This window comes from Manacus vitellinus, unplaced genomic scaffold, assembly GCF_001715985.3.
Source record: "Manacus vitellinus isolate BGI_N305 unplaced genomic scaffold, ASM171598v3 scaffold_6_pilon, whole genome shotgun sequence".
Classification (NCBI taxonomy): domain Eukaryota; kingdom Metazoa; phylum Chordata; class Aves; order Passeriformes; family Pipridae; genus Manacus; species Manacus vitellinus.
Window position 1 is genome coordinate 28,532,696 of NW_021940750.1, and position 23,514 is coordinate 28,556,209.

The 23,514-nt window shown below is 42.4% G+C and overlaps 1 protein-coding gene across 1 annotated transcript in view; it reads right to left on the bottom strand.

Moving 5' to 3' along the window:
• Positions 1 to 7,084: 7,084 nt before the first annotated feature.
• Positions 7,085 to 23,514, bottom strand: part of DICER1 (dicer 1, ribonuclease III) — an 81,725-nt gene continuing 65,295 nt past the window's right edge. Inside the window, exons 30-31 of the mRNA XM_029964102.1 lie at positions 7,450 to 7,515; positions 7,085 to 7,256 (exon numbers count right to left, since the gene is read on the bottom strand). Of these exons, the coding sequence (XP_029819962.1) occupies positions 7,130 to 7,256; positions 7,450 to 7,515 (193 nt within the window). The 3' untranslated portion in view covers positions 7,085 to 7,129. The remainder of the gene's footprint in view (positions 7,257 to 7,449; positions 7,516 to 23,514) is intronic.

Below are 23,514 nucleotides of genomic sequence, written 5' to 3' on the forward strand. Positions count from 1 at the left end.
CTACTAGAATTGGAACTGCTAAGTAAAATTATTTATATTTACAAGAAGATAGGAAACACTATAAGCAATATGTATACAAAGAAGAGCTAAAAATAAAGATCCTTCCCAAACAACCAACGCTTTTCTTCCTGAAACCACCTTGCTCGGTAACATAGTATGGAATATCTTATTGGCAGAATACACATCAAATGACTTATCCTAGTTCCGTTTTTCCTTCTCAGGGAGTATAACAAACCCATTACATCTTGCCAGGCACTCAGGTCAGGCTGACCGGCCTGTAGTTTCCTGGGTCCTCCTTCTGACCCTTTTTGTGGATTGGCGTGACATTTGCCAACTTCCAATCATCTGGGACCTCTCCAGTGAGCCAGGACTGTTGGTAGATGATGGAGAGCAGCTTGGTAAGCTCTTCCACCAGCTCCCTCATCACCCTTGGGTGGACACCATCTGGTCCCATAGACTTGTGGGGATCCAAGTGGCTCAGCAGGTCACTAACTGTTTCCTCATGGATTACAGAGGGGCTATTCAGATTCTTATCTCTTTCTACAAACTCCAGAAGCCAGCTGTCCTCAGGACAACCTGTCTTACTGTTGAAAACTGAGGTAAAGAAGGTGTTATATATCTCAGCCTTTTCCTCATCTTTGATAACTATATTCCCACCCATGTCCAATAAAGAATGAAGGTTTTCCTTGCCCCTCCTTTTGCTATTGATGTATCTGTAGAAGGACTTTTTGTTATCCTTCACAGAAGTGGCAAGATTAAGTTCAAATTGTGCCTTTGTCTCTCTAATTTTCTTTCTACATGACCTAACTATATTCCTAAACTCTTCCTGAGTAGCCAGCCCTTTTTTCCATAATCGGTAGGATCTCTTCTTTACTCTAATTTCCTTCAAAATCTCCCTGTTCAGACAGACCAGTCATCTTCCCTGCTGGCTTGCCTTTCAGCAGACTGGGACAGCCTGCTTCTGTGCCTTCAAGACTTCCTTCTTGAAGGATGTCCCTCCCTCCTGGACCCCTTTGTTTTCAAGGGTTGTTTCCCAGGATACACTCTGAACTAGTCTTCTGAATAGGCTGAAATCTGCCCTCCGGAAGTCTAGCGTAGAGGTTTTATTGATGGCCCTCCTTGCATCCCTGCGTATTGAAAACTCTGTTATCTCATGGTCACTGTGCCCCAGACGTCCACTGACCACCATCCCCCACCATCCCCTCTCTGTTTGAGAACAGAAGGTCTAGCGGGGCCCCACCCCTGGTAGGCTCATTTACCAGCTGGAGCAGGAAATTATCCTCTATACACTGGCAGATGTCTCAAAATCACTGGCCCTTGTTCTCGTGGGTGACTTTAACCTGCTGGATGTCTGCCGGGAACTCCACACAGCTGAGAAGAGGCAGTCTAGAAGATTCCTAGAGTGTAGGACCTCATACCTGTTCTTTAAGGGCACCTGGGGAGGTAATGGGGGGCGGGAGGGGATTCTTTTACCTCCCGGGCAGGGACCTCTTTCCACTCCCCCCCATCTACTTGGTTTGCTACAACTGCCTGATGGCAGGAGGGGCAGGGCTTCACCTTCTCCTGCTGAACTTCTTTTGGGGGTGAAAGGGTGCGACTCCACCCATCAATTTCTCTTTCACTTTCTCTTTCACTTTCCCTATTGCCTCTCTACCTCTTCCTTGAACTCTGCCACTAAGCACAGCAAATCATTCACCTGCTCGCATTGTATGCAGATGCCACTCACACTGTCAGGTCTTACTTTTGGTTAAGAGAAAAGAAAATTACACAATGTTCTCCAGGCAAACATCGTCTTGCTCTGCCCATGCTCAAAGCAGGCCAAAAGCAACAGGGTTTTGTTAGCACAGTGTGGTATCTGTGCTAATCACCATTTCAAATAATTAATAGAGCTACATTAACCATAAATTCTGGTCAAGACAGGCCATAGCAGGGAAAACTTCTTCAGAGAGAGGTTAAAGCCCTTCAGAAAACGGGCAGAGCAGGCTCAGATGTAGACAAGCTCTACAAGTGGCTTGCAGATGCTGTTGGTTTAAGTAGGTGAAGGATGCAGGATTTTGTGCTGCAATTTAACATTTTTTACACACGGAAGAGGCTGAAGACCTTCTGAAGCTATAAAGGTGTCTGGTGAAATCCATAGAAATCAATGGAAGTTTTGTCTAACCTTTCTGTGGGTACTATTTGATGATGAAGGTAAGGCCAGAGTAGTATCTGGTGTTGCTAACTCTTGTGGTTAGCTCTTTGGAGTTCCCCCACCACACAAAACACATGGTTTCTACAAAGAAACCCAGCACTTCCTCATGTCCCACATTCCCCTTCCCACTTTTCCGTGGAGCTGACTGACCTTTTGTGCAAGTTTCAAGCTGGCTTCCCGCCAGGTCTCCGAAACTCGACAACAGAGCCTGTTTCCCAAAGAGGGGAAGAAAAACCCAAACAGCCAAAGCTATAGCAAAAATATATATTTTACATATAAAACAGATATATACAGTGAGAGTACTATATGCCTATAACCCCAGAAACCCCAAATAGCTTCATAAAAGGGAAGAGGGGAAGGGAGAAGGGAAAAAGGGATGAAAAAAGGATGAAAAGGGACAGAAGCAAAACAGGTATGCACAATCTAAAAACACTGACATTGTGACCATGTTTTAGGCCCAGTGAGAAGATGTAGTTTCCAATTTTCTGCGTTGTGTAGCACAGAAAGCCAATTAAACTCCCATGTTTGTATTTTGGAGGCAAAGAGGTTCCATGGTGTGCCTGGCATCCAAGGGCAGGGGCTTTCTTCTAATTCTCATTATTCGTGACAAGCTCTGGTTGCATGTAAATAACTCCTACACATCATAATGCTATTATCCAGTAGTGTCTTTTTCTTGCCTTTCAATATCATTGTCAAGTTTATTTATATGGCCCCTTGCTCTTCAGTTAACACCCTTCTAGACATACTATTTTCTTGCTCTATAATTATCTAGCCATTGTAAAGCTGAATTGGCAGACACTATATTGTAATTCTAGCACTTTTAGCCTAATTGGGGATAACCACATCAAGAGAAGATGGTCAGTGACAAATGAGCATTTTTTTCCCTGAAAAATAATACATAGCTGCTGCTTCAATCACTTTTTTGACAGCTTAACATTTTTATATCTTTTTGAATATATATTTCTATGAGGAGAAAGCTATTACCAATATACCACACAAGCATATCCTGTCCACAAATCTGTATTTTTTTTTTTATCATGGGAGATCTTTACAACTCAAGACAGTGTGGGCAACTTTCTGCATTAATTTCAGTAGGTGTGTCCAGTAAGACTGTAGCCTCTCCATCTGGTGAAGCAGGACCAAGAACTGCTAGATGGCCTGTGGGCCACTAGAGGCAACATGAAATATCTTAATGGACAAACCAGAGAAATCACAGACTTCTGGGCTCAGAAGAAACATATGATAGCAGCAATGTAAAAATCTGGCCCTGCTGTCCCTGGGATTAAAGGGGTTTTTTTACACTTTCATCTCATTAATGACATATGGGCCTTGGAAGTCATACAAGTCTTATGAAATATGAAATGTGCAATGCCTTGTGGTGACAAATATACAGTGCTGAACGGAGGGTAACAGGGGCCACGTCCCCCGCTAGATCTGTCCAGGCACACGTGTAGCATCCCAGGGGAGAGGCTGTCACCATGCAGGCTGCCCACACCACACTGTCCCACTGGGCATTTGGCCTTCCTTTTCTGTGTCTTTCTTATTAATTCTTTTAGCTGAAGAGATCAGCTTTTGTGAGAAGCAGCTTATTTTGTAGTCTCTTTGTGGGGGTTGATGTGAGCACAGCACCCAGTGCTGGGAGATGCCAGTGCAAATGTTCACCCTGACCAACCCAGTATCCAAGCCACCTCAGATCCCCATGGGCTGTCAGAAGAGACTTCAGATCCTCCAGAAACTTCTTGTGACACCACGAGGTCCACTGGGATGCAAGGAACATCTCAAGACCCTCAATAGTCTCCCTTCTCACCTCAGACCAGCTTCAAAACTCCTTTGGTCTGTGGGAACCCAAAGTGTTTTCAATGAGCCACTCTTCCATTTCACTCATGTTGGTATCTAGGGCAACACAAGAATAAAGGACTCAAATCTTTCATAGGCTTTTAGTCTAAGTGTTTCAACCTACACATCCGTACCTCTCTTAAATATGTTGCTTGTTTCACCTCCAGATTTCTGCATAATCCATCCATCCAATACACCCTATACCAAATATTTTGCCTTGTCATCTCCTTGTAAATAGAGAGTGTCAAATACACAGCCAGCTCATTGGATACAGCTAGGAAAATAGTTTAGTCTTCCCAGTGGAGTAATTAAAGAAATCATCCCAACTAGCCAGTCAACTCTAGTCACACACCTAATCAGCCCGGCTGGAAGCAGGAGGCTTGTGATACACATGCACCGGAAGGGGAAGGACATACAGGACATGTAGTCATATGTGGAGAATTCATGTTTTTGGCATGTGTGTTGTCAAGGATTCAATGGCAGGAATCAGTCTGAGAAAGCTGGTCCTAAATACTTGAAAGCTCTTAAAAGGCGTGTGATGGTACCTCCTGCTAACTGCTTCAGGGAAGGCAAATCCGTGAGTTCAGCTGTGATTGTGTACATTATGTCCCCCACTGACAAAATTGCTATCATACTTTGGGCAGTAACACTACAGCTGCAGTCACTAGCAAGGGGTCTTGCCCACCCAAACAAGAAGAAAGTTATCCATGAAGCTACTTTTTGGCAAGTATTTGCATAGTATTGTTCAAAAACTACTGTTCACTGTTGTATCCCACCACATGCCTGTTACAAACTCTGAGCAAAAAGGATCTGATAATCCAAAGACTGGAGATTCCTCTTTTCCTCATTTTCTTGAAGTTTCTTTTTGTCCTACTTAGATTTGTGTTGCATGTAAAAAACCCCAAACTTTCCAAAACAAAATATTATGTTGTGACAGTACTCTAACTCAATAACAAGTCTGGAATTTAATTAAAATCTCTTATTTCAGTCCTTCTAGGTATAAGCTAGCAATTCTTGAACTTTTCATGAACTAAAAGTCTTTTTTGAGGAGCCTGGCAGTTTGGCAGAGGAAAGAATGGAGATCAGTAAACTTGAGAAGTGTATTGGCATCATGGTTCTTCCTGCTTCTTCAATTCTTTAAGGAGAGACAAGAAAAGAAACTTGTCTGACTGACAGACAACATTCATTTTTGCTGTGTCCTTGTGGCAATGCAGATATAATTTCTTATCTTTTTTTCTTTTTTTTTATTATTACTATTTAGTCCTAGGATTTTAATGGGCTTTCTTATTTTTCTTCTTCATCTCCACAGGGAAGAGTATTTCTTTTCCATTTTATTTTCATTTGCCTCACAAAAGGAACTCTTCATATAAGAAAGAGGAAACTACAACAAAACTGTTCATCCTAATGTATTTCAAGCATGGTTCCATGTTTATAGGTGAGACTTAGCTGTGCTTCTTTTATGTGCTTTAATTAAGTCAAAGTGCCAAATACCACCATATCCAATAGAAACCTTTGGCTTGGAATTGTGACTGGAGTCATCAAGGGAAACAAGGAATTCAGTGGAATGAGGTATTCAGTGCACTAATTAGTGTCCAACAGCTGCACTAGAAGTTGGAAAAATGTAATTTTGAGCCTGTGTCTGAAAGGACATGAAATGCTCTTTCCTTTGTGCTCAGCCACACATCCCTGTCCCTTGCTATGTTCACAGCAGGACTCGGAGAGGTGAGGTCAGTTGGATGAGGGAACTGATCTGGCTGACAACTAACCCTAAGGAGAAGAAAACCCAATACAACCAATGCATCTCTGGGATGATGAGGAGAGGACAGCTGGCTGTAACACTACACTCAGGTAAATGGAAAATAACATGTAAAACATCTGATCTAGGATTATTTAATGCTGTGCATCAGAATATTCTGTTAGCATAGAATAAATTCACTACAGAGTTCTCCTGTCTCAGCTCACCAGAAAATTTGTATCTTTAAATTCTCAAACTCAAACACAAACATGTTTCTTCAAAGAGTGAAGTCTGTTTGGAATTCATAAAAAGCATTCCTGTATTATGGGCTTTAATATTTACTTCAGCCTTCTGAAGAACTGGAAGAAAATGTTCATTTATCAAACAATTTGGTGCATTTCAGCAGGACAGAGCTGCTTCCATAGGGGTGTCTGTCTGCTGCTGTTAGGACGAGAAAGGCAGCAGGTCTCAAAATCCAGGTAGTTTTGTCTGTTTATACCAGAGGTCTCAATTAGGTCAGCGTACCTTGTTTGCCAAAATAGGCTACAGTAAGACTTCCAAGCTGACATTACTAAAACACTGTAACAGAAAGAACAACTGTCTGACTTGTGAACTAAAATGAGGCTTTTCATAACTGCAGAACTACAATACATCCTATTCTTCAGTGACATTCAGATTGGCCACGACATAAAACATCAGGATCACCGATTAGATATCTGCCAGAAAAAGGCAAGCAAACCTCAGGAGAAGATATTTTTCAGTCAGTGGGGCTCATAACTCTCCCCATGGAAGCTGCTCCATTACAAACAGCACTGTTTCCTCTACTAAAGGTATAGTGGAAACATCTCATTTTTATTTAGCTGATCAGACAACCATTTCTTTGCAAACTGGAGTGTGGTATAAAACATTCAAGATGAGGTCTTTAAGAAGTTATACATTTTCTTGGACACTTTTTTAATTTTAGACCTCTGAGTCTTATTACTGTCCAGTCAAAGCTTGCTAGCACTTTGGGAGTGCCAGTTTCTTTAGTGTTTGAAGTGACAGCTACATGAACTGTGACATTTTAAAAGCATGATGTCTGCTAGGCATGTCTCAAAAGTTGTATGTGTTTGTTAAGTCCATAAATCTGCATGCTCACTTGTTGCATTACAGTTTTAAATTCCAACTTTTGCTTCTTTTTGCCAAAAAAAATGTATATGCCAGTGTTTAATATTTCACTGCAAATTTATTATAACTGGAAGAACTCATGTAGTGTAACACTCTCAGACAGAGGGGGTGTCTATGCTGCAACCTGGAGGCATGACTGCGACTTGAGCAGACAGCAGAGTAGCTTTCGTCTGGCTTGCTGGGCACTGATAACGACGCAGTCATGGCAGCAGAAGGCTGAATAACCTACGGAGATCTGTGCACCTCTCCATCGCCTCCAAGTGCTCTGAGGCTGCTAGTTTCAAGCTAGGTTGGAGACCTTTCATGAACTGCAGTCCCCTTGGGTTTCTACATGCGGATAGACAAATGGAAAAGGGTATGGACAATGGAATATATGGATATAGAAAAATGGAAAAATATGCTTTTCCATTAATATTCAAAGTATATTAAAAGATATTTTTTATAATAGCCAATGGCTATTATGGCTGTCAGATGAATGAGTCTGGAGTTTCAAAAAAAGGTCAGAAACCAAAATTCTTACCCACTTTTCCTTAGACCAAGGGTCTTCAAGGATAAAGATGAGTTCCTCTTGCAGATTAATAAATGGCTAAAATAAAAGGTATTAAAAAATCGTTGTGAATGTGAACAGAGAAAATGTCCCCCAAGGACTGTGAGAACCAAAACAAATGCAACTTCTGGCCAAGAAGTTCCCAAGCCACAGGCTGGTATAATATGGAAAATATGTATGGAAAATATGTACAGAAAATATCACAGTATAACACCTGGTTCTTTCCCTAAGCCTCCACAAGCCACTGTCAGAGAGTCAGGGCTGTGGGCAAGATACATTTCTGGTCTGATTCAATATAGTTTCATTCTTGTGAAAAATCTAGAAAAAACATTTTTCATTTCCCCACTAAAGAAAATACCCACAAGGAGTTGTTCCTGGAGTTGTTCTCCTTGAGCAGACTCAAAAACTACTTAGAAAATAGAACTGGGTCTCATTCTGGGTTGTCCTCTGAAAGTGTCAGCTCTGGGTTTCACAGCAGTCTAAAGAGAAATGTGATCCAGGGGTCAGAGGAACACAATCACAGTGCTCATTTTCCAGTGAGTAAATGCACAGTGTCCCTACATCGTGAATCCCTGATGCTGTTTTGGCTACCCAGTCTTTAGCAGGATGCGTCAGAATTCAAAAGGGAAAGGTAACAAGAATATTGGAGAAAAGTCCATGGAGGGCAGTAAAAGACAAGGATGTTTTGAACTTTCATACATGGAAGGAATCAGAGGAAAAAGTACTTTGAGTGAAAAGAAATTACAAAAGTGTATTGGGGTGGCTAAGATGAGGAAATAGAGTAGAAATGTGCAAAATCACAAATGCTACAGAGGAAGTAGATAGCAAAAGCTTCGATCTCCTGCAAGGTAAAGGAGAAAAGGAAGTCAAATCTACAGCCTTGGGAACAGGGTACAAAACAAAAATATGTGGTAGGAATGTAACCTCAAGCTCCAGGAGTCCACAAGATATGAAGTGCCACAATCAGATCATTTACCAAGAAGGACAACTTCACTTACTCCATTGCTTATGTCCTTTCCTCAGGCACCTACAGACCACTGCAAAGGTCCATCCTGGGCAGGATGGCCGTTCAATCTTGTCTGTTCTGACATTTCTATGTAGTTCACTCCCTAAACAGAATGGCTTCCTCCATATATATTTTTTCATTTCTAGTAAACAACTTTCCAGTGAGATGAAGTGACAATGAACCATTCAAATAATGGTGATCTATAAGAGTGACAGATCTAGGATCAAATAAGATATATTTTTTTTTACATTGTTTGAACAAGCAGTTATTTTCTGGAGCACAGTAGGAACCAGAGTGGGTGCTGCTCTATTAGCTCTAGAGTACATCTGCAATTTTGTATATTTAATAGGAAACATGCTTCACAGAGTGGATCAGACCAGTACTCTACTGTCTTCTTCAGTAGCTATTCCCAGAGGCTTCACAGGAAGGTACAAGACATCCCATAACAGACCACTGGGAAATAATTTATTCATAAGAAAACCATCTCCTTAGCTCATTTTGGTTAATGATGTCCTCCCTACTTTGAAGGTTGATACCTTTTCCACTTTGGACCTCTTATTATTCATATAAATTCCTAACCCTGCAGAGTGGTTGGCCTCAGTAATACTTCCTGGCAGAAAGTTCCACAGGTTAATTATGTGTTAATTATTTCCCATGTTCCCTTTAAAATACCTGCATCCAAGTCAAAGAAAATCCTCACCTCCTTTTCGTTTCAGTAGACTCAGGGGCTCTCAGGCCTTGGCAGTTGGGGGTGGCATTGACAAGGTGGTAAGGAATCCAGCTATTCATGTAGTTTACATTAAATGGAGCTACTCCAGTTGCCCTTGTTTTTGATAGAGATCTGAGCACTGTAGAGATTTAAGGTTCCCCACAGTGATCCATCACATCTCTAGACACAAACAGAGCTGCATTCTGGGATGTGCAGCTCCCCATGGAGCATTCTTCCACACAAACAAAGAAGGCATTGTGTGCGTGTTATTGTGTGCGTAGTGGGTGGGGAAGGTGGTGAGTGGGGAGAGAGCCTCAGCACACAGACTGATACTTGCAGAAGTATTGAGTAAAGTACTTCTATCCGACCCCCAAAGTAAATTGCTAAACACTTGTTTGTGTCTGACATGAACACGATGAGCTGGTGCTTTGATCCGTGCCCTCGAACAGGTTCGGCTTCACACCACACCTACTTTGACCCACTGTCAATCATTCCCAGCTCTCTCCCTCACCCACCCATTGTCATCCATTTCCAATGTGTTTTTTGTGGCCATGGGGCCATATACAGACACAATGGCTCAGTAAGTAACCTGAGCACCAGGTCAGGAGCTGGTCCTAGTGATGCTCCCATGGCTGTGTGACAAGAGAGGCAGGTTAGGAACACACAGCTGGTGGTCTCACAACAGCTCGCAACCAGAGGCAGGGGAGACTGGTGTCAGCCTGTGCTTCCCCCACCTCCAGTAGCCCTGCCTTCTCCCTCCTGTTGATGCCAGTGCTCCCAAAGTTATGGAGTAGGTCAGATGAGGAACCTGATCCAGCTTAAAGCTAATGTGAGCTTAAAACAGTAAAATACCCAAGGACAGGCTGTGATGAAAATATTTCCCTTGCCTCGATCGCTGTGCAGGCTGCAAACACTGCTGCTGAGGTGGCAGGGGTGGGAATACACTGTTTTGAGGGCAGCAAAGCAAGGTTGGATGTCAATCGACACAGTGGTTAGATTACAGGGACTTAAAAATCATAATTTTTTCACCTCTTAGTCCTTACATTTGGGAAACTCTAAACATGCTTCTGACACAGCCAGCAGCCTTGGGTTTGCACAGCATGCTGTGCACAGATGCTGGTCTGTCAGTGAGGCCAAGCGCTCCCAACACAGGCTGTGTTGATCCCATGTGCCCTTCCCGGCACAGGGGCAGGATGTGAAGGGGAATGTGAGATCCAGCAGGAGGCCAGATAAGGGAGCCTTGCAAAGAAAATGAAAACAAGCAGTATAAGGGGGTTTAGGGACATGAAATCAGAAGTGGACGAGGTGAGGGAGAAGCAGGTTTGCTTTCCAGAGTACACAAACTTTATCACAAGAGTTCTGAAACGTTGTGTGTTCACTGGGCCTCTACCTCTGGGGACAGTAGCTGCTAGGACATGGTGGGAGGTGACATTTCATAGACTGGAGCCTCTCACCCAGGTCTGAGAGACCAGACAAACACAATGGCCCCGCTAGACAGGATGGACATTTTTTTGCAGACCAGAACACCAAAGCTATTATAGCTGTGCTTAATGTCACCAGCGTTTCAGTCTTATCTTAACGGATAGGAAGGCCCTATTTTTAGAATCAGTCAAGAATCTAAGAAGATCAGCTCAAACAAAAGTTTCCTTCAGCATTCAGATTACATTGCTCTGACTTCAAGGAAATAGAATAAACCCAGAGACCACAATTTCAAAATAGAAACACAAAACCAGGGATATTTTAGGATATAATTTTCACAGGTCATGGAGTGCCTGACGGATGTGCCTGAATGTGTGCTAGCATCAGAACTGCTGGGTCCTCACCCAGTAGCCATTTCCTTCCATATTTTCAGATGCGGAATATTTTTTCCATAGTGATACATTAAGGAGGACAGCATAGGGACAAGGACTGTTGGCTGTGCACCTACTGGAGCTTTCCTAGGTAAAGATGCAAGGACAAATTTACCCATTCAAGCTTTAAAGACAAAGTCTGAAAACCTGGCCTTTATTCTTTCCCTCTGTAAATGTTGGGTTTTCCTAGCAAGCTAAAAATTATGGCAACTAAATACTTTGGGGAGAACAGTCATTAAGAACAGTATAAGCACTTCTGCTACACCTTGGCATTAGCAGTGACTGCACTGTTTTCTTTAGAAGCTTCTGAGTGGCAGGAAAGTGGATATGAAAAAGAAGAAATAGTTAGAAATTGTACAATATTCAAGCAGAATGTAATAATGTTAAATTCCATTTTAAAGCTCCTAAACTACTTTTAAAACAACAAAAAAAAGGGACTGATTTACAACCTGCTTCACAGCTGAAGGGTGGAGTCCAGTAGGATTATTTGCCTTTGGATATGCTAGTAAAATAACAAACCTATATTAATCCAGTCTTGAACATAACTGCCAACGTTTTGAGTGTGTCCGTCTGTTAACAGTATAGCAAAACAGTCAAACCAGACTTTATTTTTAAAAGGAATAAAAAGATGAAGGCACCACTAAGACAGAAGTCAGTTATTCATTATAATGCTTTTTGCAGCAGAGCTTCACTTCAGAAGCTGGAGAGCTGGTGGTTTTCTCTGTTTTGTCATCAGATGGCTTGACATGCAACTCACAGATAAGCAAGTCATGTACACACACATGTAGTGTGTGTATATATATAGATGTGTACTAAAGATTGAATTAGTAAACCTTTTTGCTTGGGGAAGAAGCATGAGGTATAGACACACGTTTCAATGCACAAACAAAATCATATTTTGTTCTTGGTTCATTGGCACCCTGGTAGAATAAGGTCACCAGTTATGTACCCTCTTTTGACCAGTTTACCCCAATGTCATTAGCTAATGGGCGTTAAGCAGGAAAGCAACTTCCTTCAAAGCTATTGAACTGAATAAGCATGTTTGAATTGAAATATTACATAGTGGGGCACAATCGTGATTGGCCAGCAAAAGGGAGGAGAGTTACCTAATATCAGCAGCTCCCATGTTATTCTGCCCTGTAGGAAGAGATGAACTGCCAGAGCTATGTGACTGTGAGCAACAGATTGGTTCAGCAACATCTCTCTGCAAAATTCAGCTGATCAGACCACGGTGCTAACAGGCTTGCTTAAAATTGCTACCAGATTGACAATTATTCACATCACAGACACTATTACAGGGACTGAGTCGAGATGTCTCTTATGGAAACCATTACAGAGCAAACTGTTGGGCCCTATCTTCTCTGTGTAAATGAACTGAGCTTGACTGACTCAGACGAGGTTCTCCTTTTAACACGAGCAAAGAATGTGACCCTCCTGTTTCAAACCCTCCAAACACGCCAAAACTGTCACCTTTGAGGGCTGAGTGATCGAGGTTTGCTCTTTGCATCCAAAACGGTTCCTTCAGCAAGTCCTTCAAAATAGGCAAAACAAGATAAATTGAAATATTCTAACCCATAGTTAAAAGAAAATTAAATAATAAAAAAGACAGACTTACAGCAAGAGAAAAGATTGTGCTTGATTCTTAGTGTCAAATTCTTCCTCAGTGAGAAGTTTAACTTTTGTCTATTTGGCATGTAGTTGCAGACAGAATGGTGGAGACTCAGGCCTGCCCCAACACCAGTACCTAGCAGCTCTTACAAGACACACAATATGAGGAAAACACCTTTCTGTGACACGCTGAGATCTTGAATAACCACGTTGCTTATTCCCCTCACCATCACTACTAGTTTGTGACTAAATTTTAGCACCCAAAGATGACAGTAGCAGTTTTTCACTGTGCAGATTACTCTGAAAATAAGTGAGGAAACCTTCCCTTCACAATGTAACTCCAAAGACAAAAAGCAGAAGTCTAAGGGCATAAGCACATGCAGTTTTAAAATAAAACCATTTTTTATAACAAACTGCTGACCTACACATCTGTTCCAAAAAGCACTTTTTGGACATCCCTCATTGTCCATGGCAGAATAGGCACATTTTGGGTTGAAGATGATTGCTATGACCGTGCTTTTGTTTTGCTTCATTGTACAGAGAATAAGCCCTCCACCTCAACACCATTCTTCAGTTAGCTTTCTGCTGATACATCCCCATTAAATCCATGATGACACTGACACCCCAGCTAGCTATCTCAGTCAGCTTCAAAATGACAGTTCTCATTTTAATGACAAAAGTTTATAATTACATGATAATTATCTGTGACTTGGGCTTCTGTGCACTGCCCTCACATAAAGCAAAATGCACATGCTTCTGATTATACTGAAGCCAACGGGACTGCTGGATCAGTGGGCCGAGGCCAAAGGTATGAAGTTCAACAAGACCAATTGCCAAGTCCTGCATTCATTCACAACAACCCCATGCAACGCTACAGGCTGGGGGCAGAGTGGCTGGAAAGCTGCCCAGTGAAAAAGGACCTGGGGGTGCTGCTTGACAGGAGGTGAACATGAGCCAGCAGTGTGCCCAGGTGGCCAAGGTGGCCAATGGCATCCTGGTTTGTATCAGAAATAGTGTGCCCAGTGATTGTCCCCCTATACTCAGCACTGGTGAGGCCACACCTTGAGACCTCTGTTCAGTTTTGGGCCCCTTGCTACAAGAAAGACACTGAGATGCTGGAGCAAGCCTAGAAAAGGGCAACAAAGCTGGGGAAGGGTCTAGAGAATAAGTGCTATGAAGAGTGTCTGAAGGAGTAGGGGTTGTCTAGTCTGGAGAAAAAAAAGCTCAGGGGAAATCTTATTGCTCTCTACAACTGTCTGAAAGGAGGTTGTAGCCAGGTGGGGATCGATCTCTTCTCCCAGGCAACTAGTGACAGGATGAGAGGATATAGCCTCAAACTGCACCACGGGAGGTTCAGGTTGGACATCAGGAAGAATTCGTTCACTGAAAGGGTTGCCAAGAATTGGCACAGGCTGCCCAGGGATGTGGTGGAGTCACCATCCCTGGAAGTGTTTGAGAAATGACTGGACATGGCTCTTAGTGCTATGGTCTAGTTGACAAGGTGGTGATTGGTCAAAGATTGAACTTGATGATCTTGGAGGTCTTTTCAAACTAAATGATTCTGTGATTCTGTGACTCTCACCATCAGTATCAAAGGATCAGGATTTCAGTCCATACTGTAGTTTATTCCATATCCCTGTCTAAGCAAATTACTTAGCAAGCCATTTAACAATTTATTGCTTTTGGAAGAGTTACTTATTTCCCTCTGGCTTTGTTTTCTCCTCTGACAGGGATAACACTCAGAGCTTGATAAACTATAATTAGCAAGTTTCAAACACACTTCAAGATCTAGAGATAACAGCACGCTACAGGTGCACAATGTGTTTATTCTTAACATTTCAGGCCAGTGGTCCCTGACCTAGGAGCTGCAAAGCTATAGCTTACAAAGCTGGGTTGCAAGTTCATTGGAAGTACAAATGGCGAGTTAGTGCTCACAAGTAGAAACTGTGACATGAATCCAGAAGTGGTATTGGGACTGAGGTCATGAACCTGTTAGTGAATCCAGAAGAAAGGTCTCTCCGTTTTACTAGTTCCAGAACAGCTTAAAATAGCATGCTTTTTGCTGATAAATATGTTTCCACTCAAGGCTGCAATGCAAGGTCTCACAGACCTGCTTTTCTGTTGAGCTCTCCCTCAAGAACAACAACAGAAAGTTCTGCCTACGCCAGTGATCTACTCAATTAGATTTTACTTCAATATGTGTTAAGAGATTGGAACAAGATTTTACACAAATGTTCACCCCCCCCCAAAAAGCCTTAACAGACTCAAACCTATATTTCCCAGGGGTATACATCATCTGAATAATAATAATAATAATAATAAAAAGTCTCTGGGACATACTGTGAATATCAGTTTGGCTACCAGCTTTATTACATGGAAAACTTCCCGGCAGGTGGTTGTAATCCTTCTAGAAAACATCAGGGCTGGATCAGCAGTGCCTTGAGGAGTTAGGTGCCCATCTCTTACTGGATTTACACTGTGATAATCTAAGCACAAAACCATTGTTTCTTGGGTTACTTCATTAAAAAGCTGACATTTTGGTTCATGAAGCCACATCTAATCTAAGCTCCTGGTTTGCAGTCTGTTGATTTTCTGGGTTTTTCAGTGGTAAAAGACCATTGTCTTCAGATTTTACAAAGCTTACTGGTTCTTCCTGGGCACTGGACTCTGTCCTAAAAGCGTATTTAATTTTTCAGGAACATTATGTTCTAGAAAATGTTTTTTGTAAGGCAATAAAAAAAATAAACAAATCCCCCCCCCCAAAGGGTTTTGATTTGTCAAATATAATTTATACCCACATAAGATTCATTCCTTAAAATAAATACTGAAACCTCAGAGAGAGCCCTTGTTTGGGTTTGCAAAGGGAAAAAGTGCCGTGTAAATGGGAGTGGCGGTTCGCTGCAGCCCGAGCCCCACTGGTACCCTCAGAGAGCAGAGCAGCAGACCGAGGTTTTTACTGGCCTCTGTTGTGTCTGTTGAACTGTTGCTCCGTCTTTAGTGAAATCTCAAGCAACAGAAATCCTCTATTAAAACCACCTGCGCGGCTTTGTCAGCCGAGCTCCGTGCTGTCAAATGACTTAGCTTCTTAAGCCAATACAAGTCATTAAGAAGAAGGTGAATTAGAGATTTAGACGTTGCCGATAGTAACTATCTCTGATCAATTGATATCTTCCTCTGATAAAGCAGCGCTCCCCGGCCGACCCCCTTCTCTGCCTCATCCATGCAGACCCCAACCACTGGATCTAATTACGGGTGAGGAACACCAGGCCCTCGTCAGCGCTGAAAGGCCATCAGTAGGCCTATCCATTAATAACTCTCCTGTGCGCTGTACATTGTAATTGTCAGACTGCAATTTACAGTAATCCTCCAATGCAAAAACTTAAATAGCTGCAGCTGATTTGAAATTCATACAACCAGTTGAAAGAGAGAAAAACAAGATGCACGGGTTAAAAGGCCAAATTGTGCAAGTGTGTGCGCTGAGTGACAGACATTTTAGTACTAGCCTGGGACTATATTTTAAAAGGTCACTGAAAACTTTTGGCTTGGGCCCTCTGACAAACAATGAACTTTCCATATATTTATTTGCCATCTCTTTGTTTTTACAGCAAGCAGAATAAATGAGTTAAATGACGTTGTGCGGGTCTGCACATTGTCAGCACAGGTTATAAGTCATTATTAAACTCCATCAAATCAGACCAAACCCAGTCTAGGCAATGAGACTAAAAGTTATTTGCATTCCTTCTGTCATAAAAAATCATATCCCCTTACCCAAGACTTTCGTTTCTTTATTAAATGCAGCCACAAGAGTATTTCAGGTCTGGCAATGTGAGCTCAGGAAAATCTACTCTGTATAACTCAGTGTAACAGCTTAGAACCGATTCCACTAAAATGTCCCAGTTGAGTGTATCTGGGCACTCAATCAAGATACACATATTACTTTTAAATAAGATTAGCCTTTATATTTTGCTGCTTAAGTTAAAACTTTTCATGTCATTCTCTCATTTTATGTAAACTCCAACATAATTCTGTTTTAGAGAATACTTCAAACAAATTAAAATCCTCAACTTGAATGTGTCTAGAAAAACTTGCCTAATAGCATAGCAAGCTGTTTGGTGACACTAAAACACTTTTAAATAAGATGAATTTTCCCTGCGTTGCCCTGGCTTTGTAATTACTGCTGCTGAACAGAATACGCCTTTGGTTACAATGGCAAAAGCAGCGGCTTGCGCTCTGAAACTTATTTGACAAATAACTTACAAGTGACCTGCAACATCTGTTTAAAAAATCGTCCTTTCGTATCTGCCTCAAGTCGAGTTCAGCATTAATTATGAAATGCAAACATATCATCTGGGGCCAAGGGCAGCTTTTACACATACAGGAGGCACGGTGTGGGGAGGGGGGAGGGCTGCAGGCGCCTTCCTTATGCCAGTCAAGGGGAAAGAAAATATTTAAGTAAGACTCCATCCCAGCTACCAGCCTCTAGTGTCGTGCTAGTGAGATCCAGTGACACACAATGATGGGCCTGATCTAGTGGTGCTGAGCTCCTGGGTGCTCAGAAAGGCATGAGCCATGGTGGGACAGGACTTGGAGAGGCGTGCGGTGATGACCAGGACCCTCGGCCGCTCTGGACATCAGCTGGAGCAGTGGGACCACCGCACCTCCAAGACCTGGCCATGAGCTTTACTCATCTGGAAGGTGCCAGCAATGGTTACAGAAGTGTGTAAGTCATGTCAACTCCTCCAGAGCTGCAAACACCTACTTGGCAAGTAAAGGACTCTACACTTCAAAGAACACCAGCAAAAGGTTTTCATAAAACTAATGACAATCTGGTTTACACTCACAAAATCCTATCATGATGGAGAAGATGTTCTTCAGTCTCTAAGTTTAAAGCTCTCCTCAGCCCTACCTCTCAATAGTTTACTACTGTGCTGCTTGGTGTAATATCAGCTCAGGTAGAGATTTAGCTTATAGTACAAAAGCAGATGGAAGAATGAAATACAGCACTTCTCTTTTCTTCATAGACAGGAAAATTTTTTTTATAAGTCTTTTTTATATGGAAGTCAGTAAAAAATAAAAATAAGAAATTCCGACCGTATGTAATCCTGAATTACATTATTTTGGATCTGATTTAAAAGCTATACAACAAGGTTTCACTCAAATAACATGTGCAGTACAGATATCCCTTCACATCAATAAATATAAATAGTGTAACTATTGAATATAAACTTTTAGAGAACTATTTCATTATTGCAATCAAAATAGGCTGCTTCTAAGCTATGTGGAAGCACATGTAAAATACAGTTGAACAATACCAAAAATATTGATTTCTGCAGCTTTAAAAGATATTTGCTTGTAAGAGATCAAAGGGAGATCTAAAAGTTAACTTGTGCAGGTCTCTTTTCTCTCTGCTGCTTTTTTCATTTACCTTCTTATACATGAACTTAATCAGCAACCAAGCTCAGCCACCAAGTGATAATATTTCTGTAGTTAATTGTAGCATATTGGAGTCTAGTAAGGAATATTATTAAACTGTCCTATAATTCATATTTTGTGTGAAAAACTGGGACTTGAAAAACACCTGCCCAAACAATTCATAAACACACTGCACAGCAAATACCTATGGTAATTCACTGGATTTACAACCGTCATATTATATTAAACATACAGTATCAAAATTTATCACCTATTACACAGATTCCTGTTTTAATAATATCTTGTTCTTGTACAATTGCACCTTCTCTCCCAAAGGGTCCCAAAGCACTTTAAAATCATACATACAGGAATTGCTTCATCCACTGTGGAAATACAGCTGCCTCTAGGGTGGAGTGAGGGTTAGGGGAGGAGAGGAATTGTGCACAGCCATTATAAACACTGACAGTCGAGAGAGATGGTTGGGGACGGGGAGCAGAAAAACTTATACCAAAGTCTCAGGAGCATCGTATAAAAGGCATAATCACAGTTGCAGGTGAGGGAGGTGCACAGGCAGCTGTGGCAGAACACAGCACAATTCGGAGCATTTCTGACCTAACCATCACTGGTGAGCAGTCCTGACCCAGGGCCAGCCTGCAGCCTTCAGCTCCCACCCTCAGGCAGTGGGTCACAAAAACTGATGAACCTCCCTGTGGTGCAGCTGCTGAGGGAGTTGAGCTGAAGGCTTGAAGGCCCTCTCTCCAGTATCCACAAACTGCATTGCCCAGATTCCCCAAAGATAACCCCAGCTGTGTTTCCAAGAAAATGGGAGCCCACTGGCTAGATACCTCTGTGGTGGGCAACTAGGTGAAATTGTACAAAAATAATGCAATATTGGAAAAAATCAGGCAGATGCAGGGATTTTTGCTAGGCCATTGACTGGGTCAGAACTTGGCTGTCAAAGATTGCTTTTACCTACACCATTGAAAAATGTTTGTGCTCCTCAGTTGACTCCAATCGCAGCTTCATCTGCTTCCTCATATTTGCCATAAGTGCCAAAGTAGTCCCCTGTGCCCTCATATCAGCCTCAAATCTCTTCAGCCTCATCTCATCAAGGACCTTTTCAGAACCTCTTTGATCACGGCAAGGAATCAACTTCTTAACATTAGGTTAGATTTAGCTTTACAAGGAAATCAGTCAAAAGCTTAAAAGTGTCCTCTGAAAATCACAACCAATGGGCTTACTCCTGCCTATTAGACTGCAACCAGAGAACTAATCTAACCTGCTTCTCTTCAGTTTGAGACATATCCTGGTGAAGACTCAGGGCAGAGATGTTTTTTCAAAAAAGCCAGAAGATCATGCCAATGTGGTGATGAGGAAATGTAGCTCCAACCTGGGGTTGAGGAAGTGTAAGCAATCATGACAAGATGAAAAACAGGAGAGGATTTTAAGCTGAGTGATGTCAGAAGGCCACAACTACAGTCCTACCTCTAACAGCAAAACCAGTTTCCCACCTACAAAACATGACTCTACCATGCCTGCTGCCTGTGGTGTGGCTGGTTCAGAAACTGTACCTTTACTGTTGGCACAGCAAACAGATCACAGCTCTTCTCACCACAAACTTGCTTTAGATGCAAGGCACAGCTTTCACTACTGCAGTTAAGACACGGAGCTCTCACAGTTGAGTCACAAACTCTTCAGGATTTGTTTTAGACATCAGAGGACTAAGTTCAGGGATACTTGAAGCTTAAAGTTTGTTGGAAGTGGCAAAAACTGCTAAGTGATTTCTGCAGTACCCAGTGACCAAGGTCAATCTCTGCTTATTGCAAGGTTCTGCTTCAGTTGGTCTCTTCTTCCCTGTCCCTTCCTCAAGTCCCACTGCCACCCTAAAATTTGATGTCGGAATATGCAAACTCTGGTTCTGCCTGTTTCCACCACTGCCCAGCCCTCCCTCATGCTGCTCACCCCTTTCTGGGGAGCTGATTTATGTGCTGGATTGCCCAGGTCTGTTCCCTTTCGTCTGTATATTTGAAATGTCTCTGAATCTTGGCATTTCTTCCAAAATATTTCCAGTCTACAACTTTCTCTATTTGTTGATAGATTTCAGGTGTTTATGCAGGTCCCCCATCACTCCTTGCCTCAACCACTGCAGTTTCTTGGATTTCCTGACACACATCCACGCACCATATCCTATACAAAAAGCAGCTGCTTTATATCTAGCATAGACTATGTACTCACATCTAGTTTAGTTCCTACAGCCCATATGCCACAAGGCTCTGCTGCATTTATTTAGATGCTGCATTAAGTAACCCTTCACCTTAGCTAACCTGCCAATACACCAACATTACTTTGCAAGAAACCTTCTACAGAGGTTGCTGTATGATTATTTACAGTAATTCAGCAGCTTGCAACTCTAAGTAAAATAAGGAGTTCCCTTGCAATGTGCATGCATAAGGATGTGTGTTTGATTCAGCCCTGCAAGGTGGATGGGGAAGGTCTGACCTGCCCTTCTCCTCTGCCTTGCTGTACCTGCTGAGGAGAGTGGCATTCTTTGGGAATTCAGCCTTCCATGGTAGGCAGTGCTCAATGCTCCACACAGGAACCCTTCTGATTCACAGATTCCACAGAAAGGCCAACTTTTTAAAGCCCAGCAAAGGTCCAGAAAAAAATGGTTCCTAAATCGTCCATAGTTCACTTCCCATCTCCACCACTGGCAATTTCAACACCATTGTTGAGGCAGTGTCCCAGGAACTTCTGCCCTTGTTTTAAGCGAGGTTTTTGCTGGCACAGCCCTGCACAGCAGCCAGTTGGCCAGACAGGGAGTACAGCTGCCTATGCCATGCTTGTTTGTATAATGAGATCTCTTTTGCCTGGAGCATATCTACTATGTAAAGCTGGGAAAAAGGTGATGAGTGTTGCTGGCAGGAACATAATGCCCTGCTATTCTAGCTAGAATCACCCCGAAAGCAATAATTTCTTAACTTAAAATTGGTGCTGCAAAATGGTATTAATTGCTATAATTGTGTGAGAATAGGGTAGATCTTAAAACAGGCAGAGAAGCTGTGGATGTCCAGTCCCCGAAATTGTTGAAGGCCAGTCTGGATGGAGCTTTGAGTAACCTGTTCTAATGGAAGGTGTCCCTGACCATTGTGGGATAGGGTGGAACTAGGTGATCTTTAAGATCCCTTTCATTCCAAGCCATTCTATGACTCAATAATCCTAACTATCAAGCTGCTGAGGCTCTACTGGATTCAGGGAGGGTTTTGTTCAGACACCTGGGTCTTGTCTAAAGTCAGGTGACTGGAGAATGAATACACAACAGCAAAAATTACTGATTTAAGTGGCTGAAGTATAAAAACATGGAAGTAGGTGCCTATGCTCAGCAAGATCTGTGTTCACTGCCCCTTTTTTGCTAATGATGGTAGTTGTGAGACAGGCAATGCATACAACCATAGCACTGCTCCTCTCTCTACACTGCTGTATAAATAAGAAACTAAGTAAAGTTAAAAACCTTACCCTAAAACTGATGCCAAAGAGCCATTCAACTACTTCAGTAAAACCTGCTTTTTTAAAGGAATATATAATTGAGGACTGATCTGGTGATCCTGCTGTCCCCCTGTGGAACTCAGTGCTTCAGTTAGGTAAGTCCACAACTTAGCCCCAGTTTATTGCAAATGCTGGAACAGCTGTAGAGTTTGTACTCCCCTGCTTCAGTTCAAGTGGCAGTAGAGGGGATCATCCTCACTTTGGCAAAAGATGAGAGTGACTCTGCAATAACTTGTGATTCCCTGGCCATTCTGTAGCCTGATGAAATCTCCTCTTCTTGTTCCACCATTTTCCCTGGAAGAACATTTCCGGCTTCAGGGTACCATATGGGATCCCATGTGGGATCCATGTCATCAGCTGAGTGCCAGCCCCAGGTTGGGGAGGAATGGGCCTCTTCCTCATTCAGCTCACCTCATTTTGAAAGGATGATCTAAGGGCAGGAAAACCAAATAGTGCCCTGCAGCTACTGATGTGGCTCCACTGACAGCAAAGAAATGGCGGGAGTTAACCCAGGTCCTGCTGTCTGCAGAGTGCACACCTGAAATAGAATCATCATAGAATCAGAGAGTTATTTGGGTTGGAAAAGACCTCTAAGATCATTGAGTCCAACCATTAAACCAGCACTACCACATCCCCAAGTGCCACATCCACATGCCTTCTGAACGTTTCCAGGGATGGTGATTCCACCACTTCCCTAAGCAGCCTGTTCCAATGCCTGACCGTTTTCCGTAAAGAAATCTTTGCTAAGATCCAATCTAAGCTTCCTCTTGCACAACTCAAGGCCATTTCCTTTAGTATTCCTGTCTCTTCTTATTTGACAGGAGAGACTGACCTCCCACCTGGCTACAACCTCTTCAGGAAGTTGTAGAGAGCAATGAGGTCCTCCCTTAGCCTCCTTTTCTCCAGGCTAAATGCCCCTCAGCTGCTCCCTGTAAAACTTGTGCTCCAGACCCTTTACCAGCCCTGTTGCCCTTCTCTGGACACACTCCAGCACCTCAATGTCTGTCTTACACAGTCAGCTGAAGCATCGTAGATACCAATAAAAGCCCTAACGAAGACTGACTGTGTTCCGCCCCTCTAAATTTTGCCCATGTGGCAGAAGAAAATAAGCAGCTGGATATTCACTGCAGTAGGTGGGTTATCTCAGAAGTAGGCAGCTGGTCAATGTGCCACACTTTATTTAAGAGCCTGAAAGAAGCAGAATAGCAGAGGCTGCCTTTGCACATCAATGTTTCTCACCTTTTGCTTGACATCTGGAATTTACACTTATGTCTGAAGGACTTTTGTGTTAAGTTCGAACACATACAAGCTACAGAGCCCAAGTGGATGTCTTCCCAGTGACTTCAGAGAGCTGGACAGGAACTTAAAACTACAGGAAATTTTCAAGTTAACAGAAGAAAATTACTTCAATTCAAAAATAAGCATAAGACTTCCAGTAAAATATACATAAAAAGTAACGTTGAAAAAATAGTGTAAGTCGGATAAGTGGAGATGGTTAAGCAGCAAAGTAAATGATACTGTTTCCATAAAACTGGGAAGGTCCTTGGTTATTTTGCTTACCAAAATGTTCACATTCTACAATAGGAAAGACCTAATCACAGCTACGAGGAAAATAAAACCTCCTTACATGTCACTAGTGCCTGTGTCCACTGACATGGAGATTTCCTCTAAGGAATAGATCCTGCACCTGGACTCTGGCAGCAGCATTAAGGAAAGCCCAGACAAGCTCTAAACCTGCTCCTCTGTTTCTGGACCTGAAGTTATGATTAACTTTGTTACTACCTCTTTTCAGGACAAGTGTATTCAAAAACTTATTCCCTTCATTTTTCAAACGCCTTTTTCTGTATAGTTTTACTTAAGAAGAATAGCAGCTAACCAAACCCATCTTCATTCTATTGAGGCAACTATGG